Source organism: Phyllostomus hastatus, unplaced genomic scaffold, assembly GCF_019186645.2.
Source record: "Phyllostomus hastatus isolate PE091 unplaced genomic scaffold, TTU_PhHast_1.1 phas_contig_150, whole genome shotgun sequence".
Lineage (NCBI taxonomy): Eukaryota > Metazoa > Chordata > Mammalia > Chiroptera > Phyllostomidae > Phyllostomus > Phyllostomus hastatus.
In genome coordinates, this window is record NW_025333611.1 from 34,822,966 (window position 1) to 34,850,427 (window position 27,462).

Consider the following 27,462-nt stretch of genomic DNA (forward strand, 5'->3'; position numbering starts at 1 on the left):
TTAAACCCATGTTTTGTTTGTTTGTGGGTTTTGTTTTGTTTTGCTGTTATTCTGGAAAGATGAGATTGTGTGTTTTTAAAGAGCATTCAGTTTTGCATAATACAGTGGTCGTTTACCCAGATATCTTGCTTTGCTATTGAAGAGCAATCAGGTGCTTATCTTTCTAACAGCAAAATCCCTCTTAAGTCCTTAGATCTGTTTGTTCATTCAGCAAATACTGATCAAGCTCCTGTTATGTGCTAGGCACAGGTTGAGGGGCCAGGGATATGCCAGTAAATAGCATAAACTTTGTTTTATGTTATCATGGAGTTTACATATTTCCTGCTGGTAGAGGAAGTAGGCAAGAAATATGCTCTTGTGGAGTGTGGTAAGTATAATGAAGAAAAATAAGGTATGGTAAGGACTTAAGCCACTTTTTAAAAAAATACTTAACCATGTTTTTATTTCACCAGAATTTAATACGTTACTTGCAATCAGAACCATTATTTTTTCCTTTCAGATACAAATTAATGATGGTGAATCCTATGTTGGAGGATGGATCCAAGATAGGAAATCTTGAATCCTACCTCTGGAAATAGCTATTACAGCCTTCACTGTCTCCTCACTTTTTTCAGCATATCAGAGCAATATAAAATGGTAAACGACAACTTAGATTTTGAAAATGTGCATAAATTTAGATATGTGTAGTTACCATGGATATGTAACAGTTTCTACTGTTGCTGTCTTACGATAAAGCATAATAAAGTTATACTTGTATACTTCATTTTTACTTGTGAAATATATACAGAAAAGTGAACAAATACACACTAATGTGACCATCGTTTCTGTCAAGGAGTAAATTATGTTCAGTGACCAAGAAACTCCCTCTTCCACGTGTCCTATCCTGATCAAAATCCTCCCCTTCTCATTTTTGTAACTACCAACCTGACTTTCTTGGACATCGTTTCCTTGCTTCCCCTTTATAGTTTTACTTCTGTGTTTGCATCCCTAAGTGATATACTTTACTTTTGCTTGTGTGTGAACTTTGTATGTGTTACACAGTTCACGTACTCCACATTTATACTCCACATTTTGTGTTTCTTTTTTTCTGTCAACATTATGTTGGAGAATCATCCATGTGCTAGTAGCTGGTGTTCCATTGAATGGATGTACACAATTTATCCATCCTGTTACTGACGGACATTTGGGTTATTTCCAGTTTTTGGCTAACATGAACAAAACATTCTTGTTCAACTTTTCTGGTGTACATGGGTATTTTTTAAATTTTTTTAAAGATTTTATTTTTAGAGAGGGGAAAGGAAAGAGAAAAGGAGGTTGCTTCTCCCGTATCCCCAGCCAGGGACTTGGCCAGCAACCAAGACATGTGCCCTGACCTGGAATCAAATGGTGACCTTTTGGTTGCGGGACGTCACCCAATACACTAAGCCACACCAGTCAGGAGGGTATTCTTCAGAATATATAGCATAAAATGGAGTTGTTACCTCAAAGTATATCAAGTTTCAGCCTTTTTTTCTAAAGGGGTTTCCCAATTTATACATAACTGGCAGTTTGTGGGTGTTGCCATTGTTCCACATCTTCATGAATACTTAAATGTATTTCTGAATAGTAACTAATGAAAAAATTTGGCATTACAAACTATCCAATTCTTCAGACTTGAAGATTGCTTTAGAAAAGTCACTTCTGAGAAGTAAAGTAACAACAGAGTTGTTGGGTTGTGCAGGCAGCATGTGAATTACTTCACATAATCTTCAGGGAATCCCAAAGCCATAGGTCCTTTACTATTCCCACCTTACAGTTAAAAAAACTGAAGTACAGGGGTATTGAATAACTTCACTAAAGTAACTAGAAATGGCCTTAAAAACAGATTCAGGTGTTTGTCTCTGACATCCCACCTAACAGTCATGCTTTATTTCCATAACCCTCTTTCAACTATTGATGCGCCTCTGGCAACTGATCCGTGAAGAATGGAAGGGATAACCTTTATCTTAGGCAGATCTTTTAGAGGGTATGTTGATGCACACACCCACAAAATGATGAAAATGGGTCTTGCAATTCCTCGTCACAATCTTCCACAATCACTTGCTTTCTAGAATGGCTGAGCCACAGCTGCCCTGGTAAGGTTTCTGGCCAAGACTCAAAAAAAAAATTGTGCTAAGATTATGTTGTAAACTTGATTTGAGCAAGCCTAACGACCAACGGAAAACAAAACCCTTATCGACATCACTACCAGGTCTCAGAAACGGTACATGTTGCAGCTTGGACTCTCCTTTCCCTTTTGTTACCATGAAATATATTTTAATTCTTACCATCTTATTAAAAAACTGAATAACGTCATGATCATAAATCGGAGGTTAGGGAGTTATGCTAGTTGGTGTTAATATGTACCTAGATGTGGTACAGCCCTCGGGGAGCTTAAAATTCAGTAGGAAGGACATGCCTATGGGGGCTCCAAAGTAAGCAATTGTGTAACTAGTGCTGCCCATCTGGGCAGTAATGAGATCGAGTGAAAAGGACTGTTCCAGAAGGATGGGTTCTGGATTTATATCAATGAGCTTATGTTGAAAACAGCCTCTGCGGGCATCTGGCGGCACCTAAGAGTGGTCTGTTTTTCTTACCAATGGACCAGTTTGTTGGGAAACAGACTTGTCTGTAAAATGTAGTGCAAAAGTCACTCTTGAGTCCAGGCAGCATCCCTAAGCAAGCAACCCTGCCTGCCTAACGGTGGGACGAAGGGAGGGCTACCCTGGGCCCTGGTTGTGTGAACGCAGTCAGACTAGCGTCGCGAACCAGCGGTAATGGCTGGCAGCATACACGGAGGCTGCCCATCGCTGCTAGGCCATTTCTCTGCCCTGACCTCAGGACGTCTATCTTGGGCAGGGCAACAACTTCATGGTGGATCTCTTCTACAAGAGACTCGTTTTATCAGAAGACACTTAGCGAAGAGCCTGCATGAACTTGCTTGCCAAATGGCGACTTCCCTTCCGTGATTTCTCCAAGGGCGGGGCGTTGGCCCAGGGTTGGCTACGCCCGGAGCTTCCGGATTTGGGTACAAACACCTCTCCACCTAAAACGATTTCCCCACGGTTTTTGCTCCAACTTGCTATTTTTGCCCAGTCCCTCATGGCACGTTTCCCAGCTCTCAGCGGGAAGCAGGAGCGGCCGAAACCTCACCTCTGAAGCCGATTTACTGAGAGGGGTTTATGAAAGGTACAGCGAAGAGTTTTTAAATTTCACGAAGACGGGTTGGAAGGGGCCTAACTGTACCTCCCCAGTTCTTACGTCAACGCGGAGCCACGCCCTTGGGCGTTCGTTTGCGTGAGCACGCGGTGCTGCGCATGCGCACCCCCCCCCCCCCGGCTTCTCCCTGGCCAGTCGCGCGTGGGCTGAGGCCCTGGGCGGGCGTTGCGAAGGCTTGTTTCCTTGAGTCCCGTACCCGCCGCGGGCCGGAGTTTCCTTCCTCGGGGACGAGGGGGTGCAGACCCCAAAGTAGGGTGAATGGACTGTCGCATGTGCTGCTAAGGGTAGGCTGGGGAGCACAGGGCCCGGGGCTGCGACCATGAACTCACCCGTGGACCCCGGCGCTAGGCAGGCACTGAAGAAGAAGCCGCCGGAGCGGACCCCGGAGGTAAGGCCAGCCGGGCGCGTTTCCCGCTGTCCTACGGGAGCTTACCCCTGTCGGGCTGAAACCTGCGGTGACTGACCCCTTGCCGGAGCTTCACACCTGCTGCCAGAGTATCTGTTCTCTCTGTGTCCCACGACCCCAGGCCCTTCTCGCGGGCGGGTGACGACCGCCTTTCCTGCTAGCGATGCCACCTTCGCCTCACACCCGTCCTTGCCTGTGACTTCCTAAGAAGGCACCATTTACTAAATCGTAGTTTTGTCAGGGTAAAATGTGGGTCTTTGAGTGAGATTACCTGTAGGTAGGTAGAGTGAAAAATGAGGTAGAAATTGTAAGTGAAGTGAAACAGTCATGTTATTAAGAAATAACTTCTTTAAAGGTCTCTGAAATACTGTACAAATGCTTAAAAAATATAGTCTTCAAAATCGCTTTCAAACTTTGCATCCAGTCTGATGATGAATTTTAGTGGAGATGATGCTTAAAGATCAACTCTGTAGGTACTTTTTCCCACTGTCATTGGGAAATTTTACAGTATTTTGTCCTTGCATCCAAAACTCCCTGTATTGGGTTAGCAGTAATGGCATCAGCTTAAATGATTTTCGTTTGAGCTAAACTTTAGGTCCTAAAGGCTAGTTTTCAGGTACATAACTAAAACCTGCTAACGCTGTATGTCCTTTAGAATGCTAAGGTTTTATTTTTTGGGGGGCGGGGGGACAGGTTTTTCTTGATTTGGAGAAGTTTCTGTAATAACTTGTATGTTTCTTAAATCAGAAAGCAAAAACTAAAACCCATGTGAATGGATTGCTGGGCTGTCTTGTATATAGTTGCAGGAAATGAAATTAAAAGCTTTGGTTAATTCTTCCTAAACCACATTTGAGTTTTTCAGATTAATAGCTTTTTGCATAGTATGTCTTAGTAATCTTGGGCTGATCTTTTGTACCAACGTTATTCAAGCCATAATTGTAGCCTTGATGGTTAAAATTTCATAGTTGGAGATCTTCATCTTTGATGGAAACAGGCAAATACTGTCACTGTCCAGAGCCCTTTTTTGAGAACCTGCTTTTATACTCCCATGTGTTTTAATTTCCCTGTGATGATTCTTGAAGTAATTGTGAGCCAACGGAAAGCGTTCACCTAGAACAGGTGGATCTGCCATAGTTTTTATATCATTAGAAAGTCATGCAAGGCTTGCAATGTTTAATGTTAGTTTTACTTTTGAATATTACTATACATTCACATTTTAATGGGAACATCCTACTTCTCTTTAATAGAATTAACCTAGTTTGAAATTGCCTGTTTTTGAGCCTTACAGAATTTTCTACACCATTCACAATGTTGACCATTGTGTGCCTCTGTTGAATACTTTTTGTTTTACTGCAACAGCAGCATGGTTTAAGGGGCTACTAAACAATTGCCCGAAGTACAGGGGGACTAGAGCCTTGACATCTTGCTACATAGCCTGTTAACTGCTTAATTCATCGGAAATACTTTTGAATGAGCGTAGAATTTGGGGTACGAAAGTCTGAATAAAGTGGTTACCTGAATCCTAGTGATAATTTATATGTGATAAATAATTTGATGAAATTCTCAGAAGTTCATTTCTATTTTCACAAAATCCTTATTCATTTAGTGGACACTTAAGGGTTTAATATAAATACATTCATTCCACAGTTATTTATTGAAAGCTTACCATTTTAAGGCACTATTCTGTGAACTAGGATGTACCAGTAAACAAAACACATCTGCCCTAGTGTTGCTTACATTCTAGTAGAAAGGGGAGGGGAGAAGGCAGATATATACAGTAAACAAGTTACATAATATGTCAGCTGATAATTGCTAAAAAAAAAAAGGCAGAATAAAGGGATTGGAAGCAAGGGGCAAGGGCTGGGTTGCAGTTTAAATAAGATGGTCAGTGTTCTGGTAGAGATGATTTTTAATTAAAGGCTTGCTGCATGTGGAGTTAGCCATGGGGCAGTATGGGGAAAGAGCTTTCCAGGTAGAGAGAATAGTCATTGCAGAGGCCCTAAGATGAGAACATGTCTGGTGCACTGGAGGCATAACAAGGAGCTGTGAGTGCAGAAGGGCGAACAAGGGTGAGAATAGTCAGAGGCAGTAGTGGTGGTATAGGAGGAGGCATATCATGTAGGACTTTCTAAATCATTGTGAGTTCTTCGACTTTTGTTTTGAGTGAAAGAGGGAACTGCCAAAAGGTTTGAAGTAGAAAAGAGATATTATCATACCTTTTAAAGAGACCCCTTGCTGCTTGCTGGGTTGAGAATAGACTGTATGGGAGCAGGGTTAGAAAGAAGCAGGAACATCAGCTAAGAGGCTGTCATATTAAAGCAGGAAGAGATGACTGTAGTAATTCAGATTAAAGTGATAGTAATGCAGGTGACAAGTAGTCAATTGTGGAAGTATTTTGACTGTTTAGCCAATGTGATTTGCTCATGGGTTGGATATGCACTTTGAGGGAAAGAGAAGAAATAAGCTTGGTTTCAAGGTTTTGGGCCTGAAATAACTGGAGTATTGGAATTACCATCCAAGATAGGTTGAACTGCCATCAAATAGATGGGGAAAGCTGCAGAAGGAGTAGGTCTTGGCGGGGAAGATCAGAAATTCAGTTTTGAACATGTCATGTTTGAAATGTGTATTAGAAATCTTGAGGAAGGAGTTGCATATACAAGTTTGTATTTCTAGAGAGAAGGCTTGACTGGAGATAGATATTTTATAGTCATTAGCTTATAGGTATTATTTGAAGTCCAGGACTTTATAGGACTTTAAAGTTATAGGACTTTATTTAAAGTCCATGAGGCCAGATGAAACTACCAAGGTAGTGAGTATACATAGAAAATAGAAGAGGGTAGAAAACAGAAGAGGGCCGGAGACATTGCCCTGAGGCACTTGATCATTATAGAGGGGAGGAAGCAGAAACCAGCAAAGAAGGACACTGGAAGTAAACGGTGCAGAAGAAAAACGAGAGTGGTGGTGTCCTGGAAGCCAAGCAAATCAATCAAGTGTATGATGGAAGGGGATATGATTCATTCATTCATTCATTCATTCATTCATTCATTCATTCATTCAGCTTATTGTTCCTTGAATACCCACCAGCTGCAAAGAACTCTGAAAAAAAAATGCAAATAACAATCAGTGTCTTAAAATCTTGTAATCAGATGTTTGTATCATATCATTAATGAGTAAAGAACTCTTCTGTTTGTTTCTAGGACAAAATGAATGGTTCCTTTATTTCGAACCATCTGTTGTCCTTATGTGAAACTGTCAACTCAAGCATAATCCTAGGCGAGCCAGACACGGAGTGTGGAAGTGTGCTGTAAACTGTGCCATTTAGAACTATGTTCTAACACAGTTTTTACTTTTCTGGCCATTTCTTCTACTTCGTAGCTTCAGCCTCCACAGCACATTGCCTTTTTTGAGCTAGTTCTTTGATTTCCTTTTCCACTTTGCAAAGATTTTTTTAGTGAACAATTTTAGACTTAAATACTCTGTGGGAAGCCTAGGGCTGTGAAACAACAAAAGCTGTTATGGCATTTGTTTTCAAAATTGAGACCTTGAATTTCGCTGTTCCTCAACTCAGTCAATACTCAACACTGTTCTTTCTATACACGCTGTCTTCCTCAGAGTGAGCTCCTTATCTCTCTTATGATTTAGTTCCCTTTCTGAGTGCTTAAAACCATGTTTTGCACATATTAAATGATCAGTAAATATATTAAAATAAAACTTAGAATTAATTTTGTAAACTAATATTAAAAAGATACTACCTTCTATTCATTAGAACGGCTCCTCTTGTACATCTGGGTAGTCTCATTCATCCACTTGGCTTCAGTTAATTTTTGTAGGCTGACACCTGGAACTAGATAGGTCCTCTCACTTCCCACCCTCCCATCCCCCCGCCCGTTAGTGTGCTTCAGATCCATGTCCCTAAGCTCTGATTTGTCTTTGGATTCTTCAGTCACTAGTTCTAAATAGACCAGGGGTGTCAAACTCATTTTCACCGGGGGCTACATCAGCCTCCCATTTGCCTTCAAAGGGCGGAATGTAATTTCAACTCTTTGACAGTTAAGGAGTAGTTACATTCATACAGTTCTAAAATTATTTCATCCCTTTGAAGGCAACCTCAAGGCTGATGTGGCCCCTGGTGACAATGAGTTTGACACTTCTGAAATAGAAGCTGTCATCATTCCTCCTCCTTAATATTCTGGTGATTGTCCCAGTTGCTTGACCTAGAAATTTTTGTTTTTACGCTTGATTCCTCCTGCTGTCTTCCTCTCTGTGTCCAACAGGCCACTAAACTTTGTTGATTTTATATCCTGAATCTCTCTCTACCTCTTTTTTCCCAGCTCTACTACCCTAGATTAGGCCCTTTTATCACTTTACCCCTGAATTTTTTGCTTGAGTCATTTATTGTCATTTCTAAAGTAGCCTTTCTGATACTCATGTTCTACTCTTGCTCAGAATTTAATTATTTCCCACTGCTTGATAGGTTAGCAATATAAATTATCATATAAACCATTTTGGGGAATAAAAGAGGTACTGTTAATTTTTGTGCCATTGATAGAATAACAGATTAAAAAGGGACTGTCTCAGTTAAACTGAGATGTATGCTTACCTCACCCAGATGATAACATCATTATCTATTCATTTAACAAATGATATGTCAGACAAAATAAAAGCCAAGGTTGTAGAAAGAAATTGGACATGGTCCCTGTTCTTCAGTAACTTAGGAGACAGACATAAAAACATCAGTAAAATGTTAGTTATCAGTGATGAAGGTATGAATCAGGCACTTTGAAACTGCAGGTGGGGAAAGGAAAGGTTTCTTGGAGAAGCATTAAATTGATTGGTAAATATCCTGAAGAGCTGAATGATATCCAGAGTGGAGGCCATTTCACGCAGAAGCAACAGGAGCAAAGAAACTGATGTTGGCAAGCCAGGTACCTTTGTAGAAAGAGAAGTCAATGAGGCTGATATCATCCCCAAAGGGACAAAAACTGTTTTTTTAGGGGTGTAAGTGAAAAAAATCTTAGATATCCCTGTGGTTTGTGGTGCTCTGGAACTAATTGCTACCTGCCAAAATCTTATTCTTTATACTCCGTTGGGGGTAGGCAACAATTGGGGGGAAATGACTAAAAATGCTTTTTGTGAGGGTTGTGATCATGAAAGAACGTTGCAAAACATTGGCTATTATGGGGGGCAGTGGTGGGGGTGCATCATGGTATTGAATGTTAAATGTTGAAGCTGGATATACTAGCAAGATTGGATCATGGCAGAGATTTGGACTCAACTTGATAAATAAAGGAGAACGCTTGGAGGGTGTAAAGCCTAGAAATAAGAGCAGTTTTACAAAGATTACCCTGTGGGTATTGTTAAAAACATGTGGGCTACACTAGAGGAAGGGTGGATTATAGGTAGGTTGAACATACAACATTTTGTCTAAACTAGGATACTTTTCTGTGTGCAAGGTAAAACTATTGATGATTTATATCAGGATAACAGGGAAACCAGGAGATACGGGCCTGGTCATAGGAAACAAATGCATTAGTTCAGGTACAGTGTAAGGTAGCAGCAACATCTGAGGGAGTGAGATGGAGAGGAGTTGGAATGGGAGTATCTGCCTTCCACCAGACTTATTTTTTTTTAACTCTGAAATGGACTGTATTACACATACAGTAAAGTCCACATACCCTGTGGATTTTTACAAATATATTTGGCTACCACCCAAATCATGATACACACATGTATGTAACCAGCGGTCCAGAAACTACCCCCTTGCCCCTCCCAATGAATACCTTTTTCACTCTTACCCAATAAATTTGCTCTGCCTGCTTTTGAACTTCATTTGAGTGGAATCACACCCTGTGTATGTTACTGGCAACCAAGAGGACTATGAAACTACTTTTTACATTTTTATCTTTGGATTGGACTTTGAGCCTCCTTTATATCCTGACTCACCCTTTTGACTGACCTTTGGATTGTCTACCTCACTCTGTTGAAGCCTGCCCTTGGGATAACTGCCTGTCAGCCCCAGAGATGCTGCAGTTCAGCCAAGATACACCCTGTCCTTAGGTTCCTCCCAAGCCTCTGCGGTAGCTCTGGGACAAGTGTTGCAAAACCTTCCCATCTTTTGCTTGGGATCAGACTTGGATTGAGTGCAAACACAGTTTAGATCTGTGATTTGGGTCTTCGTGTGTGTAAGAGTACATTATTAAGGAGCAGAGGAGCAGAATTAGGGTGGGAAGAGAATTCAGTTTTGGAAGGGGTTTGAGACTTCCTACAGGGGACACAGCTAGAGATGTGCAGTAAGCATTTGGAACTTCAGATCAAACCAGGCTGTGAGTCCGAGTTGGTTCTAGAGTCTCCGGCATGTGGATTATGCCACTGACATCATGGTAATGTCATGGGGCTGGTAGGAACACCCATGGTGAAAAGCAGAGTGAGAATGGAAGGTCAGGTTCCTTTGTGTGCTTTAATATGCAAGGGATGGGGGAAGGAAAGAATGCTACAAAAGAGAATGAAAAGAAATTGTTATAGAAGTAGGAGGAGAAGAGAAAGGTGCTGTTACAGGGGCCCATTTCAGAGAGAAATCCCTAATCATTAATGTCAGACACTCTAAGAGTTCAAGGAAAGTGAGAACTGATAAATTATTTGGATTGCTTCCATCCGAATGGTTTCAGTGGGCCGATTAATACAGAGCCTGATTGTAGTAGATTGAAGAGAGATTATGGAAGACCCGAGAAAGTGAAGGCAGCAGATGTGCTGTGCTGTTTGTCAATATATCTCTGATCAGAAGAGGGGAAAGATAAGTCCTCCATGGTCTTCTGCCTGGTACTCTAGCCTTATCCCTCACCCCCAAACACATGCATTGTAACTGCTTTTCAGCCTAAGCTTATATGTATTTCTCAACCTTGGTAATTTTTTTTACTGTCCAGGCCTACCGTATGTGTGTGTGTGTGTGTGCGCGCACATGCTCAGAATTAGAACATTCTGAAATGGAGTACTAAGCACTGGTATTTATAGAAAGTCCTGTAAGTCCAGTATATAGACAGAGGTGAGAAGCCTTGTCCATTGTGCCATATTTTCCTGTCTCTGTGATCTACAGAGGGTGAGAAAGTATGTGTATAGTCTTTGAATTTTGCATTTGGACCATAAATCTGGGCGTTAGCCCTGAGAATTTTAGTGACACTTGGCAAGTTACCAAACTTCTCTGAGGCTGAATAACTTCTGGGGATTGTTGTGTGGACTAAATGAAATAATATAGGTAAATTATTTAGCAGAGTGCCTGTCATAATGAACACTCGATAAGTGGTAGCCATACATACTAGCTTGCTACATCCTCTGGCTTGGGAAATGCAGGTTCCCTGCTGCAATCTCAGCTCAGTGCTCATCTGCAAACTTGTGCCTCCTTTCTGCCTCACATCTGTACCCCACAGCTCGTGTTTCCAGGATATGTTTACCTTCCTCTGCCATAGTGGTTACCGTATGGTGTTGTGGTCACTTGCATGTTTATCTCTCTGGCTGGACTATAAACCCCTTGAGGAAGTGACTGTGTCCCAGTTCCCATCATGCAACACTTGGTACATAGTAGGTATTCAAATATTTGAAGAGTAAAGAAAAAGAAAAGGAATGTGCAAAGTACAGTTCCCTCACTCTTCTAGTAGTGACTTCTGTTGGTCTGCTATTTGAAGTGCTGGGGTGAAAAGACTGATGAACTTTGGCACAGTGGCAACATTTGCTATTGATGTTCTCTTATTAAAATAAGGATCAAGTACAATGACCAGAAACTTGGTTTTATCTGGCAGTTCTTTGCAGACAATACAGATAGAGGAAATTTAGTCATACCTTGAAACAGGAACTCCTTTTTTTCCATGGCTTTAAAACACATTTTTCAGAAACTTCGCAGAGCAAAATAAATGCCAGTTTCAACTTTTCATGTTTTCTTTCTTAAGACTTTATTTATTTATTTTTAGAGAGGGGGCAAAGAGGGAGAAACAGAGAGAGAAACATCAATGTGAGAAACATCAGTGGGCTCTCTTAGATGCTCCAGCCAGGGACCAAAGCCACAGCCCAGGCAAGTGCCCTGACCCGGAATCAAACTGGCCATCTTTTGTGCTTTGTGAGATGATGCCCAACCAACTGAGCCACACTGGTCAGGGTGACTTTTCATTTAAAAAAAATTGTTTATTTACTTTTAGAGAAAGGGAGAGGAACATCATATGTGCAAAAGAAACATCTGTTGGTTCCTTCTCACACACCCTGAACCAAGGACCTGCCAGCAACCCAGGCACGTGCCCTGACCAGGAATCGAACTGGCGACCTTTCAGTTCGAAGGTCAGCGCTCAGTCCACTGAGCCACACCAGCCAGAGTGACTTCATGTTTTTAATCAGATGACTTAAAGCTTTTGTTGGGCAAAAATTTCATGCTCAGCTAGGTGCTAATATAATTGCCTATTTACAATCAGAAAAAAGTTTTTTTTTTTGTTTTTTCAAAAACTAGCTCATTTTTGTTACCAAAAGTTAAAGAGGGAGATAAAATTGAAAGAATGTAAAATTTAGTGTTCTTGTAATTATTTATTATACTTGTAGAGGTTTTTAAATAATTGTCAAAAACGCACCTTGTATTGAGAGACATTTTTGAATGAGTCACCATGTACACATCTGAGGGTGGCAGCACAGAAATTCTGTTGTTCTTTTCCACAGCAAGTGCATACCCTTGGAAAGTAAGAGCTTATTTATGCTTCTGGGGCCCTTGACCATTACTCGTAAACTCAGCTGGAATGGAGAGGGAAGGTGAGATCTGCATGGGGCGTTCAGTAGGCAGCTTCTCCTCTAGGCACCTCATTTTACATGTGTTGGAGATTCCCAGCTTGAGAAAAGAACTGTGGTCATTGGAGTTCAGACACCATAAGATTTGTTTCTGAGAGATGAGGAGCTTCCCTAAGAGAGAATTCTGCAAAGAGGGGGAGCAGCAGGCGTGATGAGCGTTCCTGTGTGACAAAGTCCTGTTGTTTTGGAGGGATGGCGTGATTGTGACCTCTATAACATTGTGGTTATCGTTTGGCTTCACCTTGGACCAGCCTGTGTAAGCTGAAGTCTGGCTGTAAATAAAAACGGAGTGAGCCACTTTGTAAAGAATTTGAGGCAGTGGAGGCACACGTAGTCCTTATTTGATGATTCTTTACTACCAGACATTCTTCACTACTTCGCCATAAACTGACACTTTGGCAACTGGAGGGCTTCAGGCTGTGGCATATGGTAGAGCCAGGCCCTCAGTGGACGACAGCACACGTAGTACATAGCAGAAGTAGCGGCATAGCCTAGATTGTACTTGTGAACACGCAGTACGTAGCACTCCCCCAGATACTTCATTTGGTGGGCTAAGAGTCAGTGGGATGGGATGTATGCATATAGAGGAACTAAACATTAAGGAGATAAAATGTCTTGCTCAAGGTTACATGATTCATCAATGACTTTTTTCCCCTGACAATTTTATTTGTGTTTTTTTTATTAAATTTTTTAAAATTACAGTTTACATTCAATATTACCTACTATTAATTCAGGGATATGGTATAGTGGTTAGGCAATCACATACTTTACAAGTGTTTCCTCTGATATTTCCAGTACCTGACTGGCACCATACAATGTAATTACAGTATTACTGACTATATTTCTTATGCTGTACTCTACATCTTCATGACTGTTTTGTAACTAACTACCAATCTGCACTTCTCAGTCCCTTCACCTTTTTTAACCAGTCCCCCAATTCCTCCTTCCTTCTGGCAACCATCAATCAGTCTTCTGTGTATGTATAAGTCTGTTTCAGTTTTGTTTGTTCGTTTATATTGTTCTTTAGGTTACACATACGAGTAAAATCATGTGTTATTTGTCTTTCTCTGACTGACTTATTTTACTTGGCATAATACCCTCTAGGTCCATCCATGCTGTTGCAAATGTTAGGATTTCATTCTTTTTTATGGAGAAGTAATACACCATTGTGTATATGAGCTACAGCTTTTTTTTTTTTTATCCACTTGTCTATTGATGGGCACTTGGGTTGCTTTCCTAGTTTGGCTATTATAAATAATGCTACAATGAACATAGGGGTGCATATGTTTTTTTTACTGTTTTGGGTTCTCTCAGATATATTCCCAGAAGTAGAATCACTGGGTCATAAGGCAGATCCATTTTTAATTTTTCAAGGAAACTCCATACTGTTTTTCATGGTGTCTGCACCAGTCTGTATTCCTACCCATAGTGCAAAAGGGTTCCCCTTTCTCCACATCCTCACCAGCACTTGCTGTTTGTTAGTTTATTGATGGCAGCCATTCTGACAGGTGTGAGGTTATATTTCATTGTGGTTTTAATTTGCATTTCTCTGATGATTACTGACACTGAGCATCTTTTCATATGTCTGTTGGCCACCTGTATGTACTCTTTGAAGAAGTATCTATTCAGGTCCTTTGCCCATTTTTTAATTGGATTGTTGGGGGGGGGTTTTGGTGTTGTCTGAGTTTTTTATAAATTTTGTCTGTTAACCCCTTGTCATATGTATTACTGGCAAATATGTTCTTCCATTCAGTGAGTTGTATTTTCATTTTGTTGATGGTTTCCTTTGCTGTGCAAAACCTTTTTAGTTTGATGTAGTCCACTTTTTTCCCTTTGTTTTCCTTGCTCAAGGAGACTTACCAGAAAAAAATATTGCTACAAGAAATGTCTGAGATTTTACTGCCTATGTTTTCATCTAGGATTTTTATGATTTCACGTCTAACATTTAGGTCTTTAATCCCCTTTTAGTTTGTTCTTGTGTATGATGTAAGAAAGTAGTGTAGTTTTTACTTTTTTGCATGCATGTGTCCAATTTTCCCAACACCATTCATTGAAGAAAATATCTTTACCCCATTGTACGTTCTTGCCTTCTTTGTTGAATATTAATTGGCCTTAAAGGCTTGGGTTTATTTCTGGGCTCTCTATTCTGTTCCATTGATCCATATGTCTGTTTTCTTGCTGGTACCATGCTGTTTTGATTACTGTGGCCTTGTACAGTTAAATGATTCTTCAACCTTTTTCATTTCATGGCACACACAAACTAAAATTCCAAATTTTACTAAAATCCTGTGGCACACCAAAAAAATATATTTTTGCCCAATCTGACAAAAAAAAATATGGGTGTAATTTTTATCCATTCATACCAGACAGGTGTTGTGTTAGCTGTCTACATTTTTTAAATTTGACAATATAAAAGAGGTCAGTGCCCCTGACTATAAATAGTCAGATATTGCCTGTTTTAAAAAATTTTGTGGTACACCTGTTGAAAAATCACTGGTATAGTTTGATATCAAGGAACATGATTCCTCCAACTTTGTTCTTCTCAAAATTGCTGTGGCTGTTCGGAGTGTTTTATTGTTCCATATACATTTTTGGAATATTTGTTCTAGTTCTGTGAAACACGTCATTGGTATTTTGATAGGAATTGCATTGAATCTGTAGTTTGCTTTGGCTTGTATGGACATTTTAATGATGTTAATTATACCTGTCAGAGCACAGTATATGCTTCCATTTGTTTGTATCTTCATCAATTTCTTTCTTCAGTGTTTTATAATTTTTGTAGTACAGGTCTTTTACATCCTTGGTTAAATTTATTCCTAGGTATTTTTGATGCAATTATATAAATGAAACTATTTTCTTAGTTTCCCTTCATTATTGGTGTATAAAAATGCTACTGATTTCTCGATATTTGTTTCGTATCCTACTTTATTGAATTTATCAGTTCTAGTAGTTTTTTTGGTGAAATCTTTACGGTTCTCTATATACAGTATCATGTCATAAACAAATAATGACAGTTTTACTTCTTCCTTTCCAATTTGGATGTCTTTTATTTCTTCTTTGCTTGCTGTGGATAGGACTTCCAGTACTATGTTGAATAAGAGTGGTAAAAGTGGACATCCCTGTCTTGTTCTCTATTTTAAGGGAAATGCTTGGAACTTTTGCCCGTTGAGTAGGATGTTAGCTGTGGGTTTGTCATACGTGGTGGGTATTATGTTGAGGTATGTACTCTCTATTCAAACTTTGCTGAGTTTTTATCAAATACTTTTTTCTGCATCCATTGATACAGTCATGTTATTTTTATCATTCATTTTGTTTATGTGGTGTTTCATCTTTATTTGTTGATATTATGCTAGGCTTGCACCTGGAATAAATCTCACTTGATCATTGTGTGTGATCTTTCTAATGTATTGCTGAGTCTGTTTTGCTAATATTTTGTTGGGGATTTTAGCATCTGTATTCATCTGGGATGTTGGCCAATCATTTTCTTTCTGTGTAGTATCTCTTTACCTGGTTTTAGAATGAGGATAATGCTTGTCTTGTAATATGAGATTGGGAGTTTTCCCTCCTCTTGAAATTGTTGGAATAGTTTGGGAAAGATAGATGTTAGTTCTCTGAATGCTTGGTAAAATTCACCTCTGAATCCATCCAGTCCAGGACTTTTGTTAATTACTACTTCAGTTTCCTATGTTGTAATCAGTCTATTCAGATTTTCTAACACTTGCTGATTAAGTTTTTGAAGATTGTATATTTCTAGGAATTTTTTTATTTTATCCAGATTTTCCAATTTGTTGGCATATAGTTGTTTGTAATATTTTCTTACAGTCCTTTGTATTTTTATTGTGCTAGATTTTACTTCTCCTCTTTCATTTCAGATTTCCTTTATTTTGTCCCTCTTTTTTCTTGATGAATCTGGTTAAAGTTTTGTCAATCCTGTTTATCTTTTCAAAGAACAGCTCTCAGTTTCATTGATCTTTTGTATTTTTTAATTCTATTTCATTTATTTCCCCTTTGATCTTCATTAGTTCCTTCTACTCATGTTGGACTTTGTTGTTCATTTTCTAGTTCTTTTAAGTGTAAAGTTAGATTGTATATTTGAGATTTTTCTTGCTTCTTGAGATAGGCCTGTAATGCTATGGATTTCCCTTTTTGAACTTTCTCTTTGTCCCATAAGTTTTATGTTGTGTTCTCATTTTTGTTTCAAGGTATCTTTTAATTTCTTCCTTGGTCTCATTATTAACTCATTCCTTGTTTAGCAGCATGCTATTTAGCCTTCATGCCTGTGTGTTTGTTCAGTTTTTATCTTGTGATTGATATCTAGTTTCATACCATTATGGTCAGAGATGTTTGTTATGATTTTAGTCTTCTTCAATTTATTGAGACTTGTGTTGTGTCCTAACATGTGGTCTTTCCTAGCAGTGGTTCCATGTGTGTTTGAAAAGAAGGTATATTCTGCTGCTTTGGGATGAAATACCCTGATGGTATCAATTAAACCCATCTGATCTACTGTGTCACTTAAGGCTGCTGTTTCCTTTTTGATTTTCTGTCTGGAAGATCTGTCCACTGATGTCAGTGGCATGTTAAAATCCCCTACTATGACTGTATCACTGTCTGTCTCCTTTTATGCCCATCAAGATTTGCTTTGTATATTTAGTTCCTCCTGTGTTGGGTGCGTAAATGTTTACAAGGGTTATATCCTCTTGTTTTCTCCCTTTATCATTATGTAGTGTTTTTCTTTGTCTCTTACTATTGCCTTTGTTTTAAAGTCTATTGTGTCAGATATAAGTATTGCTACCCCAGCTTTTTTTCTCATTTCCATTTGCATGAGATATCTTTTTCCATCTATTTTTAGTCTCTGTGTAACTTTCGTTCTGACTTGGGTCTATTGTAAACAGCATGTTTATGGCTCTTGTTTTCATACCTATTCAACTGCCTTATATCTTGTGATTGGAGCATTTACGTGATTTACATTCAGTGTGATTATTGATAGGTATATATTTATTGCCATTTTATTCATTTAACTGTGTTCCTTTGTTTTTCTCTTTTTCCTTCTTTTAAAAGAAGTCCCTTTAACAGTTCTTATAGTACTGGTTTGGTGGTAATGAATGCCTTTAGCTTTCTCTTTTCTGGGAAGCTCTTTATTTGTCCTTCGATTTTAAATGATAGTCCTGCTGAATAAAGTATTCTTGGTTGTAGGTCCTTGTTTTTCATCACTTTGAATATTTAATGTTGGTTTCTTCTGGATGAAATGTTTCCATAGAGAAATCAGCTGACAGTCTAATGGGAGCTCTCTTGTAGGTAATTGTCTTTTTCTTGCTGCTTTAAAAATTCTCTCTTAAAGCTTTGCCATTTCAATCATGTCTCTTGCTGTGGGTCTCTTTGGATTCATCTTGTTTGGGACTCTGACTTTCCTGAATTTGTGTGTCTTTTTCCTTTACCTGGGTAGGGAAGTTTTCAGTCATTATTTCTTCAAATAGGCTCCTTTTTCTCTCTCTCTCCCCTCCCCCAGCTCGGAGGCCACTCAGCACACATCCCAGAGTATTCCTAGTGTAGCTGATACTGGCTGGGTGCTTGTGCACCTTTGTGGTGGGGCAGAATTTCAGGAAATCATCAGGGTGAGGCCAGCAGACTTTATCATGCTAGACAGACCACGAGTTGGCTATGTGAGCAGAGAGTTCTGCACTGGTTGGACGTGCAAGGAAAAAAATCACCCCGTCCTAAAGTCACACAACTCAGACTGCCCCAGTTTCTGCCAGCAGTTGATCTCAGCATGGCGGGCCCTCTGGGAGTCAGGAGGAGGGTGCTAGTGGATGTCTCATGAGGGAGATGTTCTGGTCAGGCTTGGGGAATAGTGGGGGAAGGAGCCCCTGTCCCAAAGCCACACAACTTAGTCTGTTGGGATTCTGCACAGACCTCAGCAGGGAGGAGCCCCCAGGAGTTGGGAGGGCAGGGCTACTGGGACCCAAGGGAGTAGGGCTTCCAGATCTTCCCTAAGGGGGTAGGCACCAGTCAGGTTCATAGGAAAGTGGGGGTAATGGCCCCCACCCCAAAGCCTCACTATTCAGTCACTGACACCCTCTGAGTCTTCCCAGACCTCTGCACTGTGGCCTAGGCTCTTGACTTATCAACAGGGCACAAGCTCTGCGGGCTTGGGCTGGGGTGGGGGGGGGGGGTCCAGAGGGTGGAGCTTTTGCTTTCCATTAGGCTGATGTTTACATAGGGGAGTACTCCACCACTCCACCCAACAAAGATGGCATCTGCATTGAGGGAGAGGGACTCAGCATAGGTAGTTGTGGCAGTTGCCCTTCCAGCTCTTTTCTGAAGCCATGAACCCCAGTCTCTCCTAGTGGTACTTTAGTGCACTCTCCCCTCCCTTTGCTGGAGCTCAGGGTGAATGGCTCTGAACAAGGTTTTGTGTGCTGGCCTTTTAAGAGGGTGCTTGTGTTTCTAGTGGACTCCTGTCTCTTCCCAATGGACAGAAACCTCGCTGCTTTTCATAGCCAGATGTTTTGTGGTCACCTCTTCCTTGCTCTGCTCATCTGGGCTGGAGAGCCTGGCTTGGGCTTGAGATCCCACTCTTACTGGGGGGAACCCTCCTGTAGCTGAGATACCCCTCGAGAATCACAGCCGCCATCTGGGGGCCTAGAGCCAGCCCTTTATGAATCTCCACTCTTCCTCTCAGTCTTGGTCTGTTGTCTTCTGCAAATCCTTGGCTATAAGACCTCTCTTCATCTAGTCTTCAGTTGGTTATTCAGGTTGATTGCTCTGTGTTTTCATTGTAATTCCAGTGTGGTTTTGGGAGGAGGTGGGTGTAGTTTCCACCTACTCCACTGCCATTTTGGATCTACCGCTGTGTGGTAAATATTTTTAAGTGTCAGGGATAAAAGATTATAGTTCTTTCATTAAGAGAGGAGATAGGCAAATACACAGTTATTATATAGCCTTGTTAGGTAATGCGGTAGTTGTACATCTCAGGTGCTCAGGAGTTAGTAGGAGGGCTCTTGGGTGAAAGGAGTAAAGGGTAGGCAGGTATCATTCAAGTTATTTTAGAAAAGGGAGTCCTGACTTGAGTGTAGATAAGAAGAATATGTAAAGTTGGATGAGGAAAGGACAATATGTGTCCTAAAAAGAAATCAGCATTGGCCTAGGCTACAAGATGAGCTCAGTATAATCACGCAAGTTTTCTGGGCAGCTGGAACTCTGGAACAGGACTGAATAGTAAAATAGATGAGGCTGGAGGCATGGTCAGGATCCAGTTCCTGAAGGACTGTGTTCTGCCTGTTAAGGAGCTGCCTCTGCTTTTTAGAAAGATCACTTTGGCAGCACAATGAAGAATGGATTACAGGGGGCCAGACTGCAGGTAGGAAGTTGTTTTCTGTTACCCAGTGAGAGATAAGGGATCTCTAAATTGCTTCAGTTTGGATGATGAACAGAGATACTTAGAAAGTAGAATTGACAAATTTTTAGCCAAGAGTTATTGAAGGTAAATACTGTCTCCTCAATCAGGGATCTTAGGAGCAAGACACAGCAAGGAGTGTAGACAATGAGTTTGGCTTTGGATATAATGTGCTTGAGATGCTGATGGGTCACCTAGGTGAAAGTGTTTAGAGTGCAGTAGAAAGTGTAAGTTGGAAGTTTACTAGAGATCTCTGGGGTATACAAATATGGGCATCATTAGCATATACAGGCGTGGGCAAAAGTAGGTTTTAAATTGCATTATGGCATTCTTTTAAGTTAATAAAGCTATTGTAATAATCAAAACCTGCATGTCTTTTTGCATATGAACAGCTGTAAATCTGCTTATGCCCACCCCTGTATATGGTAGTTGGAGCTATGGATGTGGAGGGTATTACTGATGGTAGCGAGTCTCCGGTGAAAAAAGGGTAGATGTCATAGCTTTGGGAACATAAACTGTTAAACATTTAAGGGAGTAAGAAAAGAAGATGAAACCTGTGAAGGAGACTCAGGAGCAGCTGCAACAGAAAGGAAGTCAGAGCAACAGGAATGGGGAAGACTTCATGTTACAGTGTTTATTGGATGCCTGTCACTGTTACAAAACCTTTACACGCCTTTAATTCTTCCAAAAACTCTCTGAGAAAAGGGAATGCCCACGTTTTACATACATACAGGCACACTTCAGAGCTTGTGGGTTTAGTTCCAGACTACTACAATAAAGCAGGTATTGCAGTAAAGTGAGTCATTTACCTTTTGCTGGTGGAGGATCTTGCCTTCAATTTGTAAAAAGGGCAACATCTGTGAAGCGTAGTAAAGCAAACACAATAAGATGAGTTGTGTGTGTATAGGGAAGTGAAATCACAGAGATGAACTTGTCTGAAGTCACACAGTTAGGAACCAGAGTCAAGATGCAGACCTAGGCATTTTGATTTCACAGTCTGTCCTTGTAATCATTGCTAAATATTTCTCATTAGCATGAAAACCCAGAGGGAAACACGTTACAGGAGGGTTAGACGGAAGAGTTTTAGAAAGGGGGGAGTGAATGAATGATGAAGTGTCAGCAGTCTATAGAGAATGTGAATAAAGATAAAGATTTAAAAGTGAATGTGAAATTTGGAATTAGCAAGTCTTGGGCTGGCTTCATTATATGTGGTAGGATCAAGAGAGTGAACTTCGGGCTATACTTGAGCTTATAAGTAACTGGATGCTTGATCTTTTGATGCATTATCATTTGTGATTAATTATTGGAGTTGTTTAAGGATATCATTTGGAACTTTCATCACTAATTTTTTAAAACATTTATTATTATTATCTTTTATCCTCACCTGAGGACATTTTTTCATTGCTTTTAGAAAGTTAGGATGGGAGAGAGAAACATTGAGACAGGCAGGCAGGCAGACAGACAGACATTGATGTGAGAGAGAAATATTGAATGGTTGCCTTCTCGTATGCACCCGAGTAGGGATTGAACCCGCAACCTGGGTAAGTGCCCTGATTGAGAATTGAACCTGCAACCCGCCACCCTTTGGTTTACTGGATGACAGTCCAACCAACTGAGCCACAGTGGCCAGGGCCAAAGTATATATGTTTTTTCATTTTATTATTATATATTTTTAGAAGGGAAGGGAGGAAGAGAGGGAGAGGAATATCAATCAGTGTATGATTGCCTCTTGTGCACTCTCAACTGGTTACCTGGCCCACAACTCAGGCATGTGCCCTAGCTGGGGATCGAACCAGTGACCCTTTGATTCGCAGGCCAACGCTCAGTTCACTGAGCCACACCAACCAGGGCAAGAATACAGTTTTTTAATGTTAGAGTCTTTATTAATAAAATGCAATGTTCAAATTATTTAGCAGTATGTTTTAATCTACAAATAAAACGTGTTTACTCTGAAATGTATACTGAAATCTATAACAAGATAAGATGAGAGTCTAACATAGTGATGGAATGAGGCACACTTTCCCAGAGACCATTGTTGGGGGCAGTGTGTCATGGGCAAAGGTGATTGGGGATGCGGGGGAAAGATAATAAAGAAAAGAATGCAGATCAGTAAGTGACAGCTTAAAATTAAGTAAAGGTAGAACTGTGTGTCCCCAGATGGAGAAAGCAGAAAATAGTCATGTGTTCCCCACCCTCCATCTTCCTATTTAAAAAAAAAATTAAAACTACAGAGACACTGAAAGAATTTGGCCATATTTACTTATCTCCTTCTCTCTGGCATATACTTTATTTGCTAAACTATTTGAAAGTAGGTTGCAGACCTGATGACACTTCACCCCTCACCGTTATCTCCAGGATGTCTCGTGTGTATGTGTGTATATATATATTTTTTTAATTTTTATTTTTATTTTCCCCCACTCCAGGATCCAGTCAAGGTGTACATTACATTTGGTTGTCATGTCTTTTTAGTCTCTTCTAATCTAGAACCATCTGCCTGCCTGTCTTTTTCTTCCTTTCACAAATGTAGCTTTTGGAAGAGTTGGGCCAGTTGTCTTCTAGAATTACATACCATTACTTGGATTCATCTGGTTTCTCATGGTTACATTCAGGTTAAATCACTATCTTGAGAAACTGTGAGGAGATGTTCTGTACTTCCTATAGTGTCTCATCAGAAGACACATATTATCAGTTCATTCCATCATTGGAGGTGCTAAACTTGATCACCTCTGTTTCTGTAGTGTGAAGGTGCAGTGCTGTGAGTTGTAAGTGATCCCTAAGGTGACACTTTGAGAGTGTGTGGATATCCTGTTTTCCAACAGTGTTTCATCTAGTGGCTCTAGCATTCATTGGTGATCCTTGCCTAAATTATTACTTTGTTGTTACAAAGTCATAAATTTTCTAATTGCATGTTTATTATACATTTACTAGCTGGTATTCTGTATAAAAGAATTTTCCCTGCCTCCCCTTTTCCTCCTCCTTTTTTCATTTTCATTTTTATTTTTATTTTTTAATCCTCACCCAAGGACATGCGTGTAATTTTAGAAGGGGAAGGGAGGGAAAGAAATATTGACCAGTTGCCTCTCATACACGCCCCAGGTGGGGACTGAATCTGCACCCTAGGCATGTGCCCTGACCGGGAAGTGAACCCACAGCCTATCGGTTTACAGGATGATTCTCCAGCCAACTGAGCACAGTGGCCAGTGCTCCTCCTCCTTTTTTAAAAAGATCACTGTCATTCAGAGATTATTTTTGTATTTTTTAAATAAATAATCTTTATTTTTCCATTACCATTTAGTCCCTTTATGCGCTCCTCCCCCCAGCAGTCACCACCCTATTTTTGTATTTTTTATATTGTCATTATTCTTTCTGATTGTTGGATTACCTCAAATTTAGCCAGTGAGAGCTATTTGAAAGTCACATGCGTTCATGTCCTTTTGACACGACCCTATTAGTTTTTAAGTGATACCTTCTTTCTGACACAGAAGGTATTCCAGGCTTGTTCTCTCCTTGGCCTAATACTGAAATCAGCCACTTATCCAAGGAGCCCTTGTTCCCTTTAAGGATAATTATATTTAGAAACCAAGGTCCGGACTTCAGGTGTGGTAAGTGTTTTCTAGCTCTTTACCGCCATTTTGCAGAATATATGTCCACCTTCATGGATGAGAAAACCAAGGAATGGAATTCTGTGTTTAATATAGGGTCTTGTTAACTTGGAGATATTGTCCAGAATCTTTAAATTATACTTTAATAGTCTGCTGAATGTAACTTAATCTTTGTTGTGTAGTTTCGTAACATAAACATACAAACATATAATTCTAACATTTGTTAACTGTCAGTCTCTGTGATTGTCTGTACTATACCCTTAATGAGCATTATTTTATGGTCAGAGCAAAGTAGTTTATCATTGTTGTGTACAGATAATAAATGTCAAGCAAATTATTCAAGATCGTATGTTTAATAACTGTTAGCTGCAGAATGTGAACCCGCGGCTTTCTCCAGATTCCAAGTTTTTAACCACGTTGTTAGTCTGTCTTTAGCCTAACAGTGATTTGGAGAAGATGCTTCAGAATAGGTTTTTGTTACAGAACTGTAGCTGCAGAGTATGTATCTTGAGATAATGTCTGTACTGACCTTAGGATCCATTGGAGATATCTTTTAGTGTTAAAATTCCTGAGATGGACTTGTTTTCCAGTTCAAAAAGCTAATGAGTAAAATATCTTGGTCAATGATTGTTTTAGATAAATGTATTGAAAGCTGTATGTGACAAATTAGGCATGTCCTAGATAAGAGATTTACAAGTTTTTGGTTTTAAGAAACAGAAAAATGAGGACTAGCTCTAAGTATCCCAGTCTGAGTTTTCCAAGTGTTACAGTCAGTTTTCTAAGCGTGTGTGGAGTGGCAGTCAGCAGGCTTGAGGGATGGAGTCACTACTTGGCACAGCGAGGAGGGGAATAAAAATCCCAATCAGCTTAATTAGAAGTGTTTGCTTAAAAGAACCATTAATTTCTTACACATATGGAGTCACGAATGTGAATTTAATATTTTATTTAACATTTAACTTGAACACTCATACAGTGTACATACAATGACTTCTTTAGGCATGGACTGTTGAAGGGTGCACAAAGGAAGCCACTTACCATGGGTGTAGGATGGCAATGGGCCCCGCCCACCTCAGTTTGTTCTCGGTGGCTCACAGAACCAACTGACCGGCCGAGAGAGTATGGCTGATCTGTTTTAGGAAGTACTGAGTCATCACTACTTCCTCACCTTTTATTGCTTAAGTAAAACCCATTATTTTATTCTGCAGTCCCAGTTGGTATTTGTTCCTCTAATCCCCCTGGATAATTTTTGTAGTATTTTGTTGTAGTTACAGAACCAGTGGCTGATTCAGGTGTTACTGATCTGGAATAGCATGACTTCTGGTTTTTCCATCTTCCTTGTGACTTCCCTCTTTCAGTGCAGTAGCTTTCAAGTGCACAGGCTTGTGTTAAATAATTAACAATTCCTTGGATCTACCATTTAAAGGTTTTACTACCAAGAAATATCTATAAGACTTCCAGTGTGCCTTTCTCAGGGGTTTTGTGTTCGTTTGGCTTTCTATGGTAGCTTTTATTGGTCTTGGACACACCAGGAACCTAATAGATGATATAGCATCTTCAGCCTGCCTCAGAAATAATTGGTACAGGAACTACAAGAACCCCTTTCTAAACCCAGCATCACACGGTCAACAACTGCTTGCTGTCCCATGTAAACAAAATACCATAACCACCCACATCATGTGAAAAAATCAGCTCACTACTACAACCATCCTTTGTTCTGAGAGGTTCTTTTTTGTCCTGTTGTGAATGCTTAGCATTTTATGATCTGTAATTAGGGTGTCCTGAAAAGACCAAGGTTCACTGGACATCTCAGTGCTTGGGTTGTGTTGGAAGCTGAAAACACCAGATTTTCATTTTTCCAACTTTCCATAAAACTAGGGCTTAGGCAAATGATCCAAGTGCCACCAGACACACCTATTCCAGACCTATTTCTTGGAAGTCCCCTTCCTCATGAACAGGGAACAGGTTATCAGTCAGATAACCCAGAGTGATAGAGAACCTGCCTGTAAATCAGTGGTTCTCAAACGCCACTGTGCATCAGAGCAACCTGTCAGGTTTGTTAAACCACAGACTGCTGGGTCCTCCTCTCATTGGTTCTCATTCACTAGGTCTGGGATATAGTCTGAGAACGTGTCTTTTTACTGAGTTCCCAAGTGATGGTTATGGGGCTTAGTCTAAGGGTCTTTCAGGGTTGTTAGTCAGATGTAACAGCACCGTATTCTGGCTATTTTTAAAAGGTATTGAAAGGACACTGGATAGCTACAGAAGTGGTGGGAGTACTAGAGAAAGTAGGGTGGGCTAGGCAGCCTTGATGACAGATTTGATAATGGTATTACTGCTGCTAGCACTGAACATAGTGGTGCCACAGCTGGTGCTACTGGCACCTGTACTGTATGCCGCACAGGTAGACAGGCCCTGCTGCTGCCTCTTGCTGCCAGAGTGGATTCTGTGCAAGTGTTGCTTCTCAGAATCTCTAGATTCACAGTCTGGAATAGGTGTGTCTGGTGGCACTTGGATCATTTGCTTAAGCCCTAGTTTTATGGAAAGTTGGAAAAATGAAAATCTGGTGTTTTCAGCTTCCAACACAACCCAGGCTGAGGTATTCTCCAACGAGGAGTTCATTCGTGGCTTGACTTTCTTGATAGATATTTCTTACAAGACATTTCTGACTGTATTGCATTAGGAGTTGGCAAAGTATAGCCTGGGGGCGCAGCTATTTTGTGTATAGTTTTATTGGAATGTAGTCATATCTATTCATTTACCGTTGTGTCTATGGTTGTTTTCATGCTACAGAGAGAGGCAGCGTTAAGTAGGTGTTGCAAAAACTGTGTGGCCCCAAATAACTTAGAATATACACTAATATGTACTACCTGACCCTTCATAGGAAAAGTTTGCCAACCCTGATAGGAGTAATGCTGATACTTCTATTCGAGTCCATGCAGTTACCATTTATAGATGCTGTTAGAGAATTTTGTTCATTCATATGGCTAGGTTCTCTGAAGCAAGGAAATTGAAGGCAAACAATGGGACAGACTTACAGATATTTGGCAAAGGGCTTTTAGAATCCAAAGTTGATAAGCTTTGTCAGTCTCTCTTTAGACAGAACTGAGGAATTACATAACAATTTTAAAATTTGAGAATTATATTCTCACTTAGACATTAAAGTTGAAAAGTGAATTCCTAATTCTTTGTCAGCTAGTCATGGCATCATCAGTGATGTACTAAAGATGTCCTCTGACTTGAGACAGAGTAAACGATGTGACACAGAATCAGTCAGGAATCTGAAAATTCTGTACTTCCTTGACACTAGCCTAGCCTCATCTGGCAGGGCAGGTTCTAGGAGTTCTGTTTGCCATAACATAACCTATGCGTGTTACAGTTTTCAGAACTTATTTGCCACTAAAATAAATTGTCTCGAGGTCAGAAATAATAAGTACATTTGTATAGAATAGTCATTTTGTATCTGGCCATGTGGTGATGACTCTTAACTCAGAGGGTTGGGCCCCAGTGGCTGTTTGTCATGTGTGGTCACACCCACTCCAGCCATTGTTTTGGAAGTCCTAGCTCATGCAGTAAGGCAAGAACAGGGAAAAAAACATACACAGACTGGGAGGGAAGAAATTATATATATCAACTTACTCAGAAGAGATGTTGTATATGTAGGAAATTCAAAGAATCTACAAACTGTGAGATTTATTAAGGTTTATTGTATACATTTTAAACTTCAGAATCTGTCTTTAAATGATACACTACTTCACATGAAGTACAGGGACCCTACAGCAGTGTTCTCCCAGTTTTACCTTTGGCCTTTGTTGTTGTGATGCATATGTTGTGTGCATGTGTTGTGTGCACATGTGTGCATATGTTGTGACACATATATTACAGAACACACAATAAGTTGTCTTTGTTGTTCCTTTAAACAATTATGTTTTAAATAATTAGGCAAAAGATTTATGTTTACCCATGTAAGTACCATTTTTCCAGATTTCCAGATTTCCATCTGGTATTGTTTT

General features: G+C 40.1%; 1 protein-coding gene across 3 annotated transcripts in view; it reads left to right on the plus strand.

Annotated features, from left to right (window-relative positions):
* Window positions 1-3,379: 3,379 nt before the first annotated feature.
* Window positions 3,380-27,462, plus strand: part of RAPGEF6 (Rap guanine nucleotide exchange factor 6) — a 178,722-nt gene continuing 154,639 nt past the window's right edge. For all 3 annotated transcript variants that reach the window (XM_045822778.1, XM_045822788.1, XM_045822816.1), the window contains exon 1: window positions 3,380-3,625. In XM_045822778.1, coding sequence (XP_045678734.1) covers window positions 3,557-3,625 — 69 coding nt within the window. In that variant the 5' untranslated portion in view covers window positions 3,380-3,556. The remainder of the gene's footprint in view (window positions 3,626-27,462) is intronic.